Below are 21191 nucleotides of genomic sequence, written 5' to 3' on the forward strand. Positions count from 1 at the left end.
TGGGAGAAATGTGTGAAATGGGCGACCAGCAACCAAATACATCAAGATAGCGACCATCAATGTAGTGACACTAACAGGGAAAGTGGAAGAAATTGTAGAATTTATGGTTGACAAAGATATAGCATTGCTGGGAATCAGTGAGACCAAATGGAAAGGAAAAAGTGAGAGGAAACTAAAGAAAGGATACACCTTATACTGTAATGCAGGAAGAGAAGCCGAAAATGGTGTCTCATAATTAGAAAAGACGTAAAGGAATACCTAGAATTGGTGGAAAACATAAATGACAGGTTAATTAAGGTCCATTTCATTACCGTATCGATGAGTATAATCAAGAAGTAAGTGGTTATTTATACTTACTTCTTGAGGTTGATTAAAGTCAGATTGAGACTTGAAACTGGTGTTACGGATATAATTCAAGGGTATGCTCCACAAACAGGAAATACAGATATGGATCTAGAGGAATACCTTAATATCTGGAAGGCCATATACAGGACAAACAAGTTATGATCATAGGAGACATGAATCCCCAAGTAGGTCAGGAAAGAAAAGAAGATGAGGAGATTATAGGTCCATTTGGATATAGGAGGAGAAACAAGGCTGGAGATATTTCGGTAGACTTTTGTTGAAGAAATGAGCTGATCATTGGTAACACATGGTTTTGAAAGAAAAAGTCAGAAGACAATAAGATATAGTTGAAATAACTAAATTTAAACTCTGATAGATTACATTTTGGTCGAGATAACAGGAAAATGTTGGTAGATGTAACAGCCCTCCCAAGTGAATCTTTCGAAGGAGATCACAGAGTTGTGATAGCTAAGTTAAAGATGGGAAAGATACCAAAGATGAATGAGATTAGGCAGAAAAAGCTAAGGGTGTGGAAAGTGCAGATGGAAATAAATGAGAGTTCCAGACACACATTAAAATAAGTATACCTAAGGAAGAAATCGGAAGGGTCGAAGAAGAATGGGCATACTTTAAAACAGTCGTGATCGAGTGCAGAAAAGACCTGTGGAAGAGTATCAGGCAGGAAGAAAGATCAAGAAACGCCCTGGTGGAATGACAGGGTAAAAGAGATAGTTAAAAGGAAGAAACAAGCTTGGAAAAGATGGCTGAGAAACAGAACAGCAGAATGCAAAACAGAATACAGGCGCTGCAAGGAGTGCTCCAAGGTGGTTCAAGAAGAGAAAAAGAAATGCTGGCAGAAATTCACTGAATCTCTGCAAGAAGATATAACCGGAAACAAAAAGATCTTGTTCCAGTGGGTTAAAAAGAAGAAAAACCCAGGAGAAGGTGCTAACTTCATTAAAAATGAACAGGAGGAAGTGATGACACAGAAGCAGGGTATATTGCAGAGGTGGGGAAAATATTTTGAACAGCTTTACAACGTGCAAAATATCTCGGTACAAGGAGAAATCGAAGAACCAGGTTTAGTGCAGATGGAAGATGGGGAAAACAAGGTGTCCTTGGCAGAGATTGAGTGGGCCACTGAAAGAATGAAATGCTGGAATTGAGGAGGTCACCATAGAAATGATAATAGCAGCAGGAGTAGTTGGTCTACAGCAGTTGTATAGAATCTTTAGAGCGATATGGAGAGAAAAGAGTGGATGAATGGGTTCATTATACCAATTTTCAAGAAAGGAGACAGGAAGCAATGTGAAAATTATAGAGGAGTAACACTGATACCTCATACAGCTGAGATCCTTGAAAGAAACTTGGATAGAAGAATAACAGACAGAGTAGAGGGAAATTTTTCAGAACACCAGTATGGATTCAGAAGAGGCAGGTCCACATTTGACTCAATATTTACATTTCATCAAATGATGGAAAGGTATTGGGAATATGGAAAGGACATGGTAGTAACGTTTTTAGATATTGAAAAGGCATATGACAGTGTCCCAAGGAATTTGGTATGGAAAACATTAACATGGGCACAGAATGGGAATGAAACAATGCAGATGGTAATAACATTGTATCAAAATTGCCAAAGCTGTGTTAGAACCAAAATGTGTCAAACCGAAGGGTTCAGAGTTGAGACAGGCTTAAGGCAGGGAAGTGTATCATCTCCCTTGCTCTTCATTATCATCATGGATAGAATTCTACATAATATCAAGGAGAAGATGGTGGGCGCATAAGTAAAGCCTATGCTCTTTGCTGATGACATTATAGTTTGGGGGATAATGAACAGAAAGTACAGACACAAGTTGATTTATGGAATGAGGAGATAAATTTTGGAATGAAGATTAGTACTGCAAAAAGTAAGAGTTTGATCATGACAAGAGGTAACAGAAAATCCAGGGGAGTGATAAAAATAGGAAATGAACCTCTTGAAGTAGTGACAAATTTTAAATATTTGGGCAGTGTGATATCTGAAGACGGAAATTTGGGTGGAGAAATTAATTTAAGAATACAGCAGTCTGCAAGTTTCTACCAGTGTGCGAGAGACATTGTATGGAACAAAGATGTGCCAGTGAAGTGCATGGTTTTATACTCGTTCTATTATAAACCTATACTGACCTATGCTTCAGCAGCCTGGACGTTAACTAAGCGGAACCAAAGTAAGATACAAGCAGCTGAAATGAGGTTCTTGAAGAGCATACAGGGAAAGACAAGACGAGATAGAATACGAAATGAGGATATAAGGAGAAGTGTGGGAGTGTGTAAACTTCAAGAAGAGATTGATATAGCAAAGCTAAAATGGTTTGGACACATTTGAGAATACCAGGAGAGAGAATACCAAAGAGAACATTCATGGATACAGCGACTGAGGCTTAGGGGACGTCCTAGATTGAGGTGGAGGAGCTCTGTTGTGGACTGTATTGCAAATAGGGGAGTCGATAGCAATAAAGTACTAGAAGAGGAATGGTGGAAAGATCGAGTAAGGTGGAGGGCTTTGGTATACTATATACCCAGAGAGAATCTGGAAAGGGAATGGATGAAGAAAAGAAGAGAGTCTGGAAGACTTTGTGCGCAACTGGCTGGTGACACGACACTGTTTTTACGATGAGGGCATCAAAAAAGCTGCCCATATGCTGGGACCAATGCATTTCCAAAGCAGGAAACTATGAGGAAAAATAAATTGTAACTGCCTTCTGTTTTTCAATAAATGCATTTAAATAAAAAATAAAATCCTGTTTATATTTGATCCCGCCTAGTAAACTGCTAATATATAGATATGCTTGAATCCACCTTGTCAATACACTTTTATCACTGAAAACCATTCATTCATCAGTATGTTCCGGGAACATACCTTATTTTCGCAAATAACACGTTGGGTGCCACGTGCCGCCATATGGCGTCACGTTGGTCTTCAAATTTGAGATGGCGTGACGCCATATGGCGGCACACCGTTCTTGAAATCAGAGTTGGCGTGACGCCATATTGCGGCACATTTGAGTTTCAGGCGATGCACCGTAGATAATCAGCTGTGACATATATGCGCGTAAAATTGGTACTACGTGAAGGGCGAACTTCAGGGTGTATTCCAGCTATGTATTTTTACTCTGTCACCATGTGGCGCCACAGTATTCTTCCGAAGCCACTGACTGGCCAGTGGTCATTGTCACAGGTGAAAGCGCGCCAGGCATTGTTTATTCCTCGTTTACGTACGTATTATCACTTGGTTTATATAGTTGTGCAAAAATATAAAAAATGGAAGATATTGGTAATAGTCTTACGAGGGAATACATACATGTGTTACACTCGGATTCGGTTGAAATTTGGTAGGAATATTCGTGGGAGGCAGTAGAATGCCAAGGTGAAAACTGCATGTACGCAGCACAAATTTAAACGCAAAAATTGAACAAATAAATAGTCATAAAATTAGAAGTGCCACGGGAGTATCGGAGTGTGGCGGAGAGGTAGGGAGGAGCGAAGCAGCGGACGTGAACCAACCGCGCTGCGTCGAGCTGCGCTAGCAGCCAGGTAGCGTATACAGTAAAACCTCGTTAATTCGAAGTCGTTGGGACTCATAAATCGGACTTCGAATTACGTGATTTCGAATTAAGCGCCAATTCGCAATTCAGAAGTACCAACCCTTGCCGCGTTACAAAATATTCTAAGGCCCGTTATAGCATGCAGTTAACCTTGATTCACAGTTTATACCTTTCAAATGCCATGGAAAAAACTATTTCCGAAATGTATCCAACAAGGTGCATTTACAGTGTTCAAATAATGCAGTTGGATAAATCACCGACAAAACATAACCTCACGCAACGAAAGAAAAAAATCGCAAAATTCAAAAACGAGGATAAATTATGCCGGTTCCCCTGTGCAAATGCATTATTTTTTGGATTTCTGTACTGTTTGCATTTTTAGATGCTTTGTACTGGCATGGAAAGTGCCCGACGCCCTTAAAACATTGTAGCTTATGGAATTCTCCTATGGCGAGGCGATAAAGTATCTCGCGTCCATGTGCACTACTATGACCCCCATCCCTCACCACCCTTGTACGATTTCCCGGCTGGCAATTTCTCCTTTAATACCATAAGACCGTTTGGGCTCGCATTAAAATAAGGCAATGCAGTTTCACCGGCAATGAAATTATTCTTCGGTGCGTACGAATTTATTATATGAGCCACGTTTTTTCGTCAGCTGTTGGTATGGCCAGTGTTCGCGGATTCTGTTTTCCCGCACACTGCCTGTTGCGTGATATTACGGCGTTCCTTAAAAGGTTGAATACAAAAGAATTCCGATTTCATTCAACTTAGCAATCATGAAGCGCACTGTAGACCCACCGAAGTGAGTGTAAATGCGGAGAGCTACCCCTCCACGTTCCGGAACGCGCGTTCTATTATGACGCGCAGCGGATAAATTTCGAGTTGAAATTACTCTGTAACGTACTGTTGTTTTAAAATGTAAAGGCAGTTTCGAATTAAAAGTCTGAATTTCGGTAATGGGGCCGACATTGTACTTCGAATTACGAATTATCCGTATTTCGAATTAAACAATTGAAATAACATGCAAAACAGTATCTCATGTTTCCGGGATCGAGAGCTTCTTCGAATTAGGCGGCATTTTGAATTAACCGATTTCGAATTATCGAGGTTCTACTGTAGTTAGCGCGTTCCCCTTAACTTCCCGATCAGATGTGCAAAACGTAAATATGAAAATAGCACATGAAACAAGTGTACAAAGGACGATGTTTGAACAACGATGCCAATAAGGTGTGAAAAATTACGAGTAACAAGAACTCGGGCGTGCCAAGGCGCATATTTTCATTGTTTAGAGTTATCAGAAAACTGTTCGCAACAATATGTAATGTAATATAAGTACTTGTTTTGAATTTTACTAGGTTTTCATAAATATTGCGTTAATTTGAATTAGCAAATAAATATCCCGTATTTAAAAAATTGCATTGCACATTCCATGTCAAAAAAATTCATGGCGTCACGCTATATTTTATCTTTCCTAAAAAATTGATGTGACACTATATGGCGTCACACATGACCATGGTATGGTGAGATAATATTTACTTAGTACATCATATAAATACATCCCAAGATTATAAACAGACTACAAGGCGTACAATTGCTTTGGCACCAGCGGAATGCAATTCAAAAACATGCTTGGCACCAGTGGAATAGTGTGCTACGATCGGCTCGGCACTCAACGTGATAAACCCCACACCCTTATTTTTGGAAGGCTCATTTTGAAAAAAAAAAAAAAGAAATGAACTATAATTCCTTCCATCGAAGGAGTAATGTAGGCATAAACAAACATTTCATATCACTCTGTGAGGTCCACGTGGTCTTTACACAAATCTAAACATGTAAATTTACAGTTATAGCTGCATTATAGCTACATTATCAAATTCCATGAATATTAGCAAGTATGCCTAATTATATGACAGGTATTTCATTAATCTGAACTTGAAATAGGCTCAATTCCTTGTTGATCAGAAGATGCGTTGTCTCTTGCAACACTAGAATCCTCTCCTAAATGACTTACAAATTCGTCATTGTCCATGTCTAAAACGCTTCTCAATATAATTATTAAATTAATGTTGTAATTGTCCACCTTTCAATACTATAATATGCAATATTCTAAATTATATTAACTAGGGACTAGTTTTTGCTGGGGCTGGCCATCTTCAGCCTTAATGTAAAACATCTAATAACTAAACAAATGTTACGTGCACACAATTGACATAAAACAAACGAAACAAATATATACAAATTAACATTAAAAAACTGGGATGAAATTATGAGTAAATTTAATAACTAGATTCTAAATTCTTGCATCTTGAGTATGCTCATCATCGAGACTCTTTCATGTATCATTATTCACAGAACTGTTAGTTCTAACACTGCTAATCATTACTAATTCAATTGTAAACGTTGAACCCGTAGTCAATCACCAAATCTACTTGAATGGTGTTAGCTGTATGCAAGTCATTGGACGCCGCTGTAAATATCCACCAGCTGACGCAGAACTGCTAGGTGGTGTTTTCAACATCAATCAACGTAATAAAATGAGACGCTCTCGTGGTGCTTGTTAAATCAGGCTGAAGTAGTGTTGGACGTTGTCAGGGCGACATATGAAGATGTGGTTAAAACAGATATTTTGTGTCTGGTATAAAATTTGCAATTTCTTGCGGTGCCCATGAAGTTAACCTGAATAAATTAGATAAAATTAATTAATTCAAGGAAAGTGTGTGTTAGTTAGATGGCATGGGTTATATGAGATCTCTCAATACGGCATGGTGTGTGTGGCCTGTTGTTGTGTGTGCTTCAGACTAAGTTGTGAGATTGAAAGGAAAAGAAAGAGGCGGGCCAGGAGGGACGGGTGGGGCAAGGTGTGAGGTGAAGGAGAGGGGGGAATTAAGGCGGGGCTGAAGGATGTGGGAAAAAGTGTGGTTGCTGAGGAAGGGTGCTGTGAATATATTGAAAAACTGAATTATGACTTGTTGGTTTACTTCTCACGACGGTCTCATTTTACTTGGATAATAACACAACCGATGGTGGATAATTCTTTTTGTGCAATGTAAACACTTGAAACAGAGACACTGGAAAACTCTGATGTTAGTTTTGCGATACAGTCAAATCACGTTATTACGTGATTTCGAATTAACCACCAACTCGTAATTCAGTGATGCTGTGTCATAAAATATTCTACTGGGCGAGTTGGCCGTGCGGTTAAGAGCACGCAGCTGTGAGCCCGCATCCAGGAGATACTGGGTTTGAAACCTACCGTCGGCAGCCCTGAAAATGGTTTTCCATGGTTTCCCCACACCAGGCAAATGCTGGGGCTGTACCTTAATGAAGGCCACGGCCGCTTCCTTCCCATTCCTAGGCCTTTCCTGTCCCACCGTCGCCGTAAGACCTATCTGTGTCGGTGCGACGTAAAACAACTAGCAAAAAATATAAATATTCTAATACCTGCTACTGCATGCAATTAACATTGAATCACAGTTTAAACCTTTCAAATGTCATGGAATAAACTTATTTCCAAAATGTATCCAACAAGGTGTTTTTAACAGTATAATAATAGTGAACTTGGATTACTCACTGGCAAACATAACCTTACATGACGAAAGAAAAAGGATACAAAATGATTCAAAGACGAGGAGAAATCTGTGCTGGCTCCCCTGTGCAAGTGCTTTATTCATTGGATTATGTACCATATGCATTTTAGATGCCTTGTACTTGCACAGAAAGTACGCGATGCCCGTAAATCTTCGTGGCTTATCAAACTTTCCTGTGATGAGGGGAGGATCTGCATTGCGCCATAGGACAGTAACTCTATCCTTGCGCGATTTTCCGCCATGGGACTTCTCTCTTAATTCAGAAATGCCAACCCTTGGAGCATCACAAAGTATTCTAAGACCCATTAATGCATGTGATCACTTTGATTCACAGTTTAACCTTTCAAATGCCATGGAAAATTTTTTTTTCTGACATGTATCCAACAAGGTGTATTTACATTAATCAAGTAATGCACTTAGCTAAATCACTGACAGAAATAACCTCACACAGCAAAAGAAAAAACACACGATTCAAAGACGAGGACAAATTGTGCAGGCTCATTTGTGTGAGTACTTTATTTTTTGGTTTACTGTTTGCATTTTTAGATGCCTTGTACTTGCACGGAAAGTACTCGACGTCCTTAAAACATCGTGGCTTATCGAACTTTCCTTTGATAAAGGGAGAAAGTCTTTCACTTCCATCTGCATGGTAACAGTACTGTATCCCATCTCCGTTAAAACCATAAATTCATTTAGGCTTGGCAGTAAAATAAAAACAATTCAGTTTCATGGGCATTGGCAATAATGTTTGTTGCGTATGAATTGATTATAATTATGAGCCATGCTCTTTGGCGAACTGTCGGGATCTCTAGCGTTCATGAATTCTGCTTCTCCACACACTGCCTGCTACGTGATATTGTGGCGTTCCTTAAAATGCCAAATACAAAAGAATTACGATTTCACTCGAACTTAGCAACTATGAGACACACTATAGACATGGCGAAGTGAGTGAAAGTGCCAAAAACTACCCCCGCACGTTCCGGTAGGCGCGTTCCATCATGCCGCAGAGAAATTTTGAATGTAAATTACTCTGTAAAATACTATTTTTTGAAAATGTCAAGGCACTTTAGAATTAAAAGTCTGAATGGTTTTCCAGTTAAATATGATGTACGGGGACAGTTTTATTCGATCTGTGGTTGCACAAAGCATAATTGTACACCCAACATCAAACGCTAGGTGAGCCAAGAGCGTGTTGCCAATCTTGATGCAAATAAAATCCGCACCCAATTTTGTGCCTCAATTTTTTAAAAAAATATACGAGACTTACTCGCATGGGTACGGTAATACATTCCCTTCATCAACGTTTATTAAAGCCCAACTTATTTACAAATATCATAGAACAAATAACATTATAACACTTTCTTTTGTTTAGACCAAAATTTAAAGACTGGGCGAGTTCTCTATGCGGTTAGGGGCGCGCAACTGTGAGCTTGCATCCGGGAGATAGTTGGTTCGGATCCCGCTGTCGGCAGCCCTAAAGATGGTTTTCCGTGGTTTCCCATTTTCATACGAGGCAAATGCTAGGGCTATACCTTAATTAAGGCCATGGCCGCTTCCTTCTCACTCCTAGACCTTTCCTATCCCATTGTCGCCATAAGACCTATCTGTGTCGGTGCGACGTGAAGCAAATTTGAAAGACAATTAAAGAACTATTATATTATAATTCACCAAATCAGTGAATAAACATATGTTACTGGTCTATTACAAAAATTATTATTACGTAAAATTTTTAATATTTAGATGATGTTGAGCGAGAATAACTTCCTAAATAAATTTAAGGTCTTCAAGTCTTACTTTTTCTTAGTTTATTTTCTCCAAATATACCCGTATTTGTTAGTTGTTTCATTTTTTTTTTTTTTTTTTTTTTCATTTTTAAATTGAAACCTCGAGCTCTTGTATCATGTCTGTCATGAGGCCAGTGTTTGGAAAATAGTTCATCCTTACTACAGCCCATTCGGGATTACACCTGAATGTATTGTATATCAAATGTGGCAGACTATAGTTCCTAACATAGGCCATTGTATCTTTCGTCTTTTCGTGCATATACTGCGGTGACCTGGTGCTTGATAAAGGCAATATTACATTTTGTGCTATATTGTTGGCTTTAACATTTGTCTTCATTCACTGCATTTCTCAAATTAATGTAATTTTCAGCTTTTAGTTTTGTTTAGTTTCTCCATATGTAGTCCAGACTTTCTGTAATCATATTTGTCATTGTATCTAGGCAGTACAAAGTAAATACCTAAAATAGTGCAGTTACTGAAAGTGTTTGACCTGATAATTAACTTGGAGGCATAGAAATGCTAACATGATGCTGTTTTATTTATATGTGAATTTTCTTGTGCATTGTTTGGGAGATATCTATCCTTTCCTTTTGCAAAAGTCACTGGGTACTGCAGTGCGTTCTGTGATTGATGTTGGTTGGGTACTCATAAATGCTCATCACTGTTATGTATTGCAATGTCTCTAGGCTCGTTATCTTTATTGACTGTGTCTTCATTTGTGGGTGGTGCATTATAACGCCCCCCCTATGGTCATTCGTTCTGTGGTCTTCGATCAACATGTTTGACAAACTGGAAATCCTTTCCTCAAATTATTTTCAAGGTTCTATTTGAAAATGTGAACATAACTGTTATCATGCAATACTTTATGAAGCTGTACAGCTAATTTAAGTTCTTAAAGTAGTGAGCTGCTTGTTGTTGGAGACAGCAAAACATCTGTAACGTGACAAAATAATTTTTTATATACTCATTTTACTCGCATAAATCTGAATTTACAGAGGTGACACGAGATAGACAATATGTCAGTTAAAAATCTAACAATGATGTTTAAGGATTTTTAAAGAACTGTTAAGAAATTGCCCTTTTAAACAGAGAATGAAGCATGAAATAGGTCAACTTAGTCAACTATTTACAAATTCAAACTGACAATCCACATAGGGATATCCATTTTACGTATGTTCTCTCAATAGAAGTTAACAGAGTGGAGCAGTTAGAACACCTTAATAAAAGGGTTTTCGAACATGAACCTTAAAGTGTATCATCAAGAATTCATGTCCAATGAAGAACCATCATATTAATAGACAATACGACTGATTTCAAATAACTAGTTAAAGTGATTCAACAGTGTTAACTTAATACTCAATTTGTGTATCTTAGAACTTTTATTTAAAAATTAACATTGTCTCAATGCATTCTACTTGAAACTGGTAGTCATTCTAGTCAAATGGTGTACTTTAATGTATTGTAAAACAAGAAATTTTAAAATAACATGAACTAAATAGTTTAACATTTTTTCAAAATATTATAATCAGAATTCTGGTTGTAATTAAATATTTTGAGTCGAGAAACTGGCTGATGATGCCCTAAATGAGGGCGAAACATTTCCTAACAACTGAATTGATGTTAATGTAAAGATTCTACCTGTAAAGGAAAATAAATTGTATTTAAAAGGTGGACACCTTCAAAAGTTGTTTTGAATAAATATTATACGACAGCTCAATACGGACCAAGAAAATGAGATTTATAACATGTAATACAGTACATAATCGAAAATTTAATAACCTTTGTTGAATTTCATTTCTGTAAATTCACACTGGAGGATAGTTCATTTACTGAACAAGAAGCTGTGGAGTTTTGGTCACATAGCTATCAGCTTGCATTCAGGAGGTACTGGGGTGATACCCCACTGTCACCAGCCCCGAATATGGTTTTCTGTGGTTTCCCATTTTCATACCAGGCAAATGCATGAATTAAGGCCATTTTCACTTCCTTCCCATTCCTAGCCCTCTCCTATCCCATAGTTGCCATAAGACCTGTCTGTGTTGATGTGGCATAAAGCAGATTGTAAAAAAAGAAAATTTTATTATGTAGGTATTTTGGTGCTGCCATTGGCTTTTGGAGTTTCCTTAAAACCACATAATCTTTGGTGGTGCTATTTGAGGATCTGACCAACCTCGGGGCTGATGACGTAACAGACATTGTGTAATGTAATTCACTTACTCTCCTGAGAAATTATATAATATGCCTTACTTCTGTGCATAAGTTATCTGTGTCTGAAAACATTCAACCTGTTCCATGTTGTAAATTCCTTTGTTTCTGCCTAATAAAATTCCACCACCTTCCTATCCAAAGATGTCTGTTTTTTTGGTAATGAATAATAATTTGCTGCAACCTTTGTCTCCTGGATCCTAAACACATTTTCCCAGCAACTTTGATTTTCATCTTAAGGGAAACAAGTTCTTCCTTGATATGTTATCCCATTTGTAGGTGGGTTATTCGAGCACGTGTGACAAATAAGACTCCCATCAAGACTTGGTCTAATTCTCGTGGGGAAGGCAAGCTCTTCTCTATGGATCTGGTGGATGAGAGTGGAGAGATTCGAGCTACTGCCTTCAAAGAGCAGTGTGACAAGTTCTATGACCTTATTGAGGTTAGTATTGAGGAGATGAAAGGGAACCAATGTCTGTACAAAGAAGAAAACTAGAAGTGACAATGAGCACAATCTCATACTTTTGGTAGTTTCATTATAGGCTAATTTCCGTAGGTGCTTTGAAAAGTTCTCGGAATGTACTAGAATTAAGTATCTTACCTCGGTGGAACTGCTTTTATTTTTCAACATAGTCTCCTTGTAGACTAATGCATTTGGTCCAGCGATGTTCCAATGCCTTGATCCCATCTCGAAAATGAGATTCCTCCAGGCCTTCAAAATACCTCTCCAATTCGGCTGTCAGTTCTTCCCTTGTAGAAAATCTCCGTCCACCGAGGAAAATTTTCAGCTTGGGGAATAGATGAAAGTCCGATGGTGCCAAATCAAGTGAATAAGGTGGATGTGGCAACAATTCGTGCCCCAGTTCATGAAGTTTAGCCATGGCAATAACACTTGTGTGCGGCGGAAAGTTGTCCTGATGAAAGATAACCTTGTTTCGCGTATCTTTTCCTGTAGTTGGTCTAGAAGGTTTGCATAGTATTTTCCCGTAATTGTTTAGCCAGTAGGAAGATAATCTATCAGCAGAATGCCTTTTGCATCGCAGAAAACTGAGGCCATGACCTTTCTGGCCGAATGCACTGCCTTTGCTTTCTTTGGTGGTGGTGAATCAGCATGTTTCCACTGCATTGACTGCTGTTTTGTCTCTGGGGTATAGTAGTGGACCCAATTTTCATCTGTAGTCACAAACCGGCTCAAAAAACCTTGTTGGTTGCACTGAAAACGGGCCAGACGTTGTTCGGACATTTTCAATCTGGTGCGTTTATTGTCCAGTGTCAAGAGCCGCGGCACCCATCTGGCGGATAATTTTTTCATACCCAATTCTTCGGTTAAAATATAATATACCCGTTCAGAAGACATCCCTACAGCTTCAGCAATCTCCCGTACTTTCAGTCGACGATCCTCCATGACCATTTTATGCACTTTTGCGATAAATTCTGGGGTCGTTACACTTTATGGCCGTCCACTACGCGGATCATCATCCAAGCTCTCCCTACCAAATTTAAACTCGCTGGTCCACTTGGCAACAGTTGAAAATGAAGGAGCAGAGTCCCCCGGTGTGTTCTGAAAGTTGGCATGAATTTCCTTTGCTTTCATACCTTTCTTTACAAAGTATTTAATCACTGCTCGAATCTGTTTTTTCCATTGTCACAAATCACTACGCGGGAACGACAATAAAGAGTCGTCACTACCACACTCCTGCAGCTAGAGCACTGACGCGCCATGTGTTCACTCACAAAGGATGTGTGATTATTGCGTGGGAACCTTGTTGCTCTAGCACTGACATCTAGCGGTGATTCCGAGAACTTTTCAAACCGTCCTCGTAATGTTGATTTACAGCTGATTTTCTTGGGTTACATTAAGTTATCCATTTGATGAGCCTGTGTCCGTAGATATGATCGACTTTTCCTTTATGTGCTGCTGAAATGAAACGATCATACTCCTCGGCTATGAAGAATGCCATTTGATTTATATATGGGTTTCAGATAATTCATTCTTTTAAAAAGGTAATCTTTCCTATTCATGTTAAAACTTTTTAAAATTTATATACATACTTTTCAGAATCAGTTTTTTGTTTTAACTCCCCCCACCCCAAGGTGAATTAGATTACATATTTTATTCCTACCAAATCTGTTGTTCAAACGATAATCCTCATGACATGACGGTTATGTTGTGCATTTGCAATGAGTGAAGGTGTTGGTATGGTGTTTTCACATGTGTTGTATCTTAAGACACGTAATGTGTTTGGCCCATTTCACACTGGCTCCCAAACCAAATATTTGTACGAGGAACCAGAGTCTCCTGGTGACTGAAACTGTTTCCTAATGTGAAAAGAGTTACACGGTCCATTCAGACTTTGTGAGGCTTAGCGCATGACACTGTTTATTTTACAAATGTGACAATTCTTGGAGTTCTGTCTTTGGAACAACATGCAAATCTGCCAACCCTTCCGATTTACCCGGCATTTCTGTCTTTAACTCGTCTTCTGATTTTTTGCTTTACATCGCACCGACACAAATATGTCTTACGGCGACAGTGGGCTAGGAAAGGCCTAGCAATTGGAAGGAAGTGGCCGTGGCCTTAATTAAGGTACAGCCCCGGCATTTGCCTGGTGTGAAAATGGGAAACACCGAGCTCGATAGCTGCAGTCGCTTAAGTGCGGCCAGTATCCAGTATTCGGGAGATAGTAGGTTCGAACCCCACTGTCGGCAGCCCTGAAAAGGGTTTTCCGTGGTTTCCCATTTTCACACCAGGCAAATGCTGGGGCTGTACCTTAATTAAGGCCATGGCCGCTTCCTTCCCACTCCTAGCCCTTTCCTGTCCCATCGTCGCCATAAGACCTATCTGTGTCGGTGCGACGTAAAGCAATCAGCAAAAAAAAAAAAAAAAAAAAATGGGAAACCACGGAAAACCATCTTCAGGTCTGCCGACAATGGAGCTCGAACCCACTATCTCCTGATTACTGGATACTGGCCGCACTTAAGCGACTGCAACTATCGAGCTCGGTGATTTATTTTTACTTCTGATTTTTTTAAATCAATGTAAGCTCTAGTACAATAAATACTCATCCCCCAGGATAAAGGATAAATTCTTATGTGCTTATGTAATTTACGCAGCCTCATTTTCAAGCGTACTTATTTGATGGTTTATTTCGCAAGTTTATCGTCCGTCGCCTTCGTGTATTGTATGTGCTTTACAGCTGGGGATTTGGAACGGCAATCGTCCTACAAGTGAGAGAGGCTAGCACGGGCTAGCGACTCCGTTAATTGGGACGAAAGAATGATTTTATTGTGTGGTTTGCGTGCTGTTAGCATTGTTTCGTTGGAGTTGTAGGTTTTTCTCATGTTCTGTGCTTTTCCTGATGTCAGAGTCGTATGTTAATAATGTACGAGACGTATTGATCTGTTTTGTATGTGGTAGTTTTGCGTATCTCAGTGCTTTGTGTTCATTCGTACTTGATAATTTGAATGAGTTGAGTGTATTTCAGAGAGTTTCGGTGACAGTTTCTGGTTATTTTCTCTTCACATTATGGCCAAAAAGTGTTATCCCCTACTGTTCAGAGATAGGCCTACCTATAAAATTAACTTTTCCATTCATTTTACAGTCTAATAAAGGAAACTATTATGCATTTTGTTGTGTGTGTCGGTGTGATTATAAATTCGTGTGTGTCATAATTGAGAATGATTGAGTACATTTTCTTTTAACCATGTTTATGTTTTCTTCGTTTAAGATTGTAAATTTAATGGCCAATTTACATTGTAACTGTAGATATGTATGCCTTTTATTCTGTCCTTTTTTCACTTAGACTGTGGGGTAATATATGTGATAAAATCCAAGAATTAAAAATCTTCCTATTTTTGATTTCCAAAAGTTAACAGGGTATATTTTATTATATTTTATATTTTATTATTCTGGAAGGGTTTGAGGGGAGTTTGAGGGAATATTACATTTTCTATCAAATCAGTGATAGAACCTGGAGAAGTTGGTACAATATTGCTGTTTACTACACATCTTGCAAAGAAGATGAAATGAAACAGGATTAGATTAATATGGGTTCATCCTGAAATTCGTGATCGTCAAACAGGAGTCTTCAGGCAGACGTTTTAAAAATTACTCACACTTTTAAAAGTTCAGTTAGCTTCAATTAGTGCTGCAATATCCAAAACACGCATTCTTATTATTGCTTTTGTTGTTATTGTACTGAGGGTCGAAGGCACTGATGTGAACACACTGATGTTACTAATGTCAAGTGAAACTCCGTGATGTGACACAAAACTGTGAAAGTTGGTGAGAGGCTCATGTTGTCCCTCGACCACATGGCACATGGCACGACTTGTAGGAAGCCTAATCTGTAGAGGTTGAGGAGGTTCTCGTTTGAGTACCTAGACCTGCCGTACCCAACCTCTGCCGCATCACACAGATTTGGCTTTTGCAGTCTTGAGTGAAAGGGACATTATATGTAATACACTAACTTCCTCAAATAATACAGTGATAAGGGGGGGAGTCATACCTGCAGGAAAAGATAGTTAGCTCAGTATTGTCTGTCGCAGCCTTGGTGGGTGATTCAACGGGATGTAATATTGGTAATTTGGTAATTTCACAGCTAGTGTTACAAAAAATTCAAAATTGTGTAGCGTTCTGTTCTGACAATGCTCCAGTCATGATTAGAAAGAAGAATGGAGTTGCTGCTGTTTTAAGGGAAGCACAGTCATCTGTCTTCATACTGAAGTGCTCATGCCATTTGATTAACTTGGCTGCTGAGAAAGGTGCAAGCAGTTTGCCTGTTAAATTTAATGAACTATTAGTCGATGTCATCTATTATTTAGAAAAGAGTTGTAAGAGGAAGGAACGTCTTAAGAAATTCCAAGAGCTTCACAACAAGGAAATGAAGAAGATACTGAAACCTGTTTGCACAAGGTGGCTATCGTTAGGAAGGTGTCTGCAGAGGCTGTTAGAGCAATGGGATCCACTACTTGGTTTCTTTAAAGATGAGGTGCTTGTTTGTGCTTGCATCAACTACTAGCTTAACATCATTTATGATCCCAAAAGCTGAGCCTGGTAGTTCCAAAGACCATGAAAAAAAAGGAAAGATACTGAGTCGTCAGAATAGATGTGCATGTGTCTCAAAATCTGACACTCTTATGCTAAAGAATAAGAACATTATTCAAAATCGTGAAGTTTTTAAATTTTTATGGTTCTGTCATCAGACTTATATAAGGCATACTGTGTCTTCCTGTATGCTGTCAGTCCTTTGTTTGAGAATCGCAATTCTACACTTCAGAGTGCTTTCCCTCACATTCATAAACTGCTAGAACTAATGACAAACCTGTTAAAGCAGTTATATTCCAGATTAACAAGTTAAAAAAAAAAAAAAGATATTCATAAAATGCTGGTCGCGGTTCACGCATAGAAATACAATTGAAGTTGGTTCTCCAAATACGTTGCAGTTCGTTCAAAGTTCAAGTGATCCAGAGCCAAGGTGTCTTCTTAAGATATCAATATGTTTGAGTTGTGTACACAAAATTAAACATTCAGTTCACGTGAATGTGATGCGTGATGTTAGAAAAGGCTCTTCTGTATAAAGAATCTTGCTTTTAAAGAGTTGCTTTTGATAGAGGTTCGTAAAACTTCGGTGCAATATATTAAAAGCTGCTTTTGATTGATAATCAAAAAACGTAGGTGCAGTTAATGCATACAAAGGCGATCGAAGCTGGCTCTAAATACGCTGTAGTCTGTTCGGAGATTAATTGAGCCAAAATCAAGGTGTCTTCTCATGATATTAATTGGGTACACAGAACTATACATTCAGTTCATGTGAATGCAATGGTGTTATAAAGGCTCTTCTGTTTAAAGAATCTTGAATGATGATTATTATTGCACATGGAGCTCCAAATACATTAGTAGCACAGTCTAATATATACAGTCGCGAAGCTCTAATGATATTTTTCATTTGAGGCGACTGCAGCGCTCCAAGCGGCGAAGTAGAGGCAAGTTGCTGGCAGACAAAAGGGAATGAATTACCACTACAGTCTAAAATGATCATAACTTCTGAACCATTCATGCAAATAATGTCCTGACAAGGTTATTGTAATCCTTATGAAATACTAGCTGATATACCCGTGCTTCGCTACGGAATTCTACATTTTATATGGAATTCTAGTGTACACGTTGTGAGCAAGATTGTATTAAATTGCATAGGTCTTAACGTTATCCTAGAAACGCGACGGGGAAGCTACCAAACATCTTTTCACATATGAAGACCGACTTAGGGAATTTTCACTGTAATGTTGACCCGCTTGCATACCATCAGTCACAATCAGGTTGAGAAATTTTCATTATAATGGTAGACAGTCACTCTCGACCAGTCTTTTCACATCCTCAGAAAGACTGTCTTAGTGGTTTTCCAAACTGAAATTAACATGCATTACAATGACGTCAGTAGGAATGGCGCGATTAAAAGCAATGCTTTCATATGAAATATTCGATCAAATGAAACACCATATATTTTCTCACTTTTAACGAAGAGGACTACACTGCCGATCTAACAGTCCACAGTTCCAGAACTGGAATGACCAAGCTGCAGACAGCCGTGATTCGTGAACACTCTTCGTCTTTTATCGGCGGGGAGAGGGTCGAATAGTGGAAACTCCTAGGGCAAAGCTATGCCCTTTTACTAATCTGTTTCGTAGGAGTACCTGATGAGTCAGAAAATATCAGTTCGCTACACTGGTGGCGGAAGAAATCTATCTGACTTGGAGGCTGAGGAGAAACCCCCTTTTCACTGATAATTTGAAATAAAATGAATGTAGGATGTAATAAAAGTGGAGAGGAAGAGCTTTTCTTAAGAAACGGCTCTTTTCAGGGTTTGAATTTTAAGTTATTTAGTGAATTGTGGTGTTGTAATTTGGAATAGGCCTAGATTGTTATTCTAGACCAGGCCATACTACTACTACTACTACTACTACTACTACTACTACGTCAGCCTCTGCCTTAAGTATGCACACTGCTCATTCAAAACAGCGTGCCAGAGTAGGGATTGAATGACGGGAAGACTATGAAGAACCAGTGTATTATGTACCAGCTGTATCAGAAAATGTATGAACCAGAGGAATGGCTTGCTAAAGAAGAAAGTTTTCTAACTTCCCAGCTATATCCCACCAATGTTCAGTCAGGTTGAGAAGTTTTCATTATAATGGTAGACACTCACTCTCGACCTGTCTTTTCACATCCTCAGAAAGACTGCCTTAGTGGTTTTCCAAACTGAAATGAACATGCATTACAATGACGTCGGTAGGAACGCCGCAGTAATACCATCTATCGGAGTTGAGAGGCAGCATAAGAGACAAATAACATCACAACAAACAATGGTCAATGTAATGCTATAGTTGATCAATGTTATGCCCTTTCGATATTGTAGGCCTTCATATTTAGTTTTCTTCTGACTCTGAAATACCACTCTTATCATAGTTGGTACGGTAAAACTGAATAAAACATAAATGATTGGAAATTGTATTCTCTGTAACTTTCGTGATGTAGTACTTTTCAAAAGGACCAAAAAACATAGGTGTTTAAAAATTAAAATTTTAGGCGCCTTCCCCTAAACCAAAATTTAATCCAGGGTGAATTAAATTGTTTATAGCTTAGACTAGTTTCTTATTCCCCGACTCTATATGCCTATTTTCATTAAATTCTGTTAACCCTTTTTCTCGTGGCTCGGCGTCGATATGGACTTAGCAACAAAAATACAAATTCATGAATATCTGTGTTATCATAGCCGGTACGGTAAAAAAGTATGATATAAATGGTCGGAAATTTAATTCTATATAACTTTTGTTATGTGGTATTTATCGATACGACCACTAATAACACAAATATTTGAGAATTAAATTTTAGGCCTTCCCCTAAACTACCACTTCATTCAGCGTGAATAAAATAATTCATAGCCTATATTGTAGTGACTCATTCTCCGACATTTTTAACGAGTTTTCAATGAGATAGGACCACTAATAACGTAAATATTTAAGAATTAAATTTTAGACCCTTCCCTAAACTACCATTTTCCTCGGCACGAATAAAATTATTTATAGCCTAAATTGTAGCGACTTTTTGCCCGACTTTGCATACAGATTTTTACTAAGATAGAACTACTAATAACATAAATATTTGAAAATTAAATTTTAGGCCTTCCCCTAAACTACCATTTCTATCAGCGTGAATAAAATTATTTATGGCCTAGATTGTAGCGACTTATTCCCCGACTTTGCATACCGATTTTCATTAAATTCTCTTTGGCCATTTTCTAGTGATGCGTGTACATACATACAGACAGATAGACAGACAGAAATTACGGAAAAGTAAAAAGTGCATTTCCTGGTTACTGTGGACATGACCAATACAGAAATACCATTCTTTTCAAATTCTGAGCAAAGTACAGACAAAACTCTTATTTTATATATATATAGATTGCAGGAGGTCGAACAATTTATTTTGATAAGGAGTTCGAGGATAATATTGAAATATTTATTTCATCTTAAGGAGTTATTATTCTTTACTGCGGTCTATAACATAAAATCGCTTCTAGAGGGCAACCGGTTTGAAATAGGTATATACCATCGCGGACTTTTTTGTAGAGGTTTCTATGCTCTACAATTCGTACACTTACACTTGGGGTCTATCATTGACGGTTCAGGCAGCGTAAGCCAAGAAAGCAAGTGACCGACCGACATCGAACCTGCCAAGTTGGGCTAAGAAGGCCAGCGCTCTACCATGGTCGGTCACTTGCTTTCTTGGCTTACGCTGCCTGAACTGTCAATGATAGACCCCAAGTGTAAGCATAGGAATTGTAGAGCATAAAAACTTCTACAAAAAAGTCCGCGAAAGTATATACCTATTTCGAACCGTTTACCCTCTAGAAGCGATTTTATGTTATAGTCCGCGGTAAGAAAACATAACTCCTTAAGATTAAATAAATATTTCGATATTATCCTCGAACTCCTCATCGAAATAAATTGTTTGACCTCCTCCACTATTTCATAAGGATTACAATAAGCTTGTCAGGACATTCTTTGCATGAATGGTTCAGAAGTTATGACCATTTTAGACTGTAGTGGTAATTCGTTCCTTGGCTGCTAGCAAGTTGCCTCTACCTAGCCGCTAGAGGTGCTAGTGTTCCTCCAGCTGTCGAGTGGACGAACCTTCCTCTTATTAGAGCTTCGCGACTGTATATATTAGACTGCGTTCGTAGTGTCTATAAGGTGGTGGGATTTCGCAGTTCAATGCGGACCGAAAAAATGTTTATTTGTATAGATGATGGTTAAGAATAAAAATATCTATGATAGAGGGAATATAACAAATGACATATGTTGTATGGGATGTGAATAAAGGTTGAGGACAGGAATGTATGAGGTTCTACTGAAGTTTTTAGGGCGAGGTGCAGGGAGGGGAAAAAAGAACAGAGTGGGGTAGGAAGGAAAGGAAAGGGGATTAAGGAGGGGCCGATGGATGCGGGAATGTAGGTAGAACGAAAAATATCAGACTCTGACTGCTAGATAAAGTGTGTTTGAAAGTATGACTGAGCAGGGCAAAAAAAAGTTTGATTTTTCGGAAATGTGATTCAAATTGAAATTTGGATTAAAATATTGGTCTAAATGTATGAAGCAGTTTTCAGTTATGGTATGGAGGG

The 21191-nt window shown here is 38.5% G+C and overlaps 1 protein-coding gene across 3 annotated transcripts in view; it reads left to right on the top strand.

Moving 5' to 3' along the window:
• The window catches only part of RPA1 (replication protein A 70), a 126073-nt gene that overhangs the window by 38967 nt on the left and 65915 nt on the right, over nt 1-21191 (top strand). For all 3 annotated transcript variants that reach the window (XM_067144813.2, XM_067144815.2, XM_067144814.2), the window contains exon 6: nt 11791-11953. In XM_067144813.2, the coding sequence (XP_067000914.2) occupies nt 11791-11953 (163 nt within the window). The remainder of the gene's footprint in view (nt 1-11790; nt 11954-21191) is intronic.

This window comes from Anabrus simplex, chromosome 1, assembly GCF_040414725.1.
Source record: "Anabrus simplex isolate iqAnaSimp1 chromosome 1, ASM4041472v1, whole genome shotgun sequence".
Lineage (NCBI taxonomy): Eukaryota > Metazoa > Arthropoda > Insecta > Orthoptera > Tettigoniidae > Anabrus > Anabrus simplex.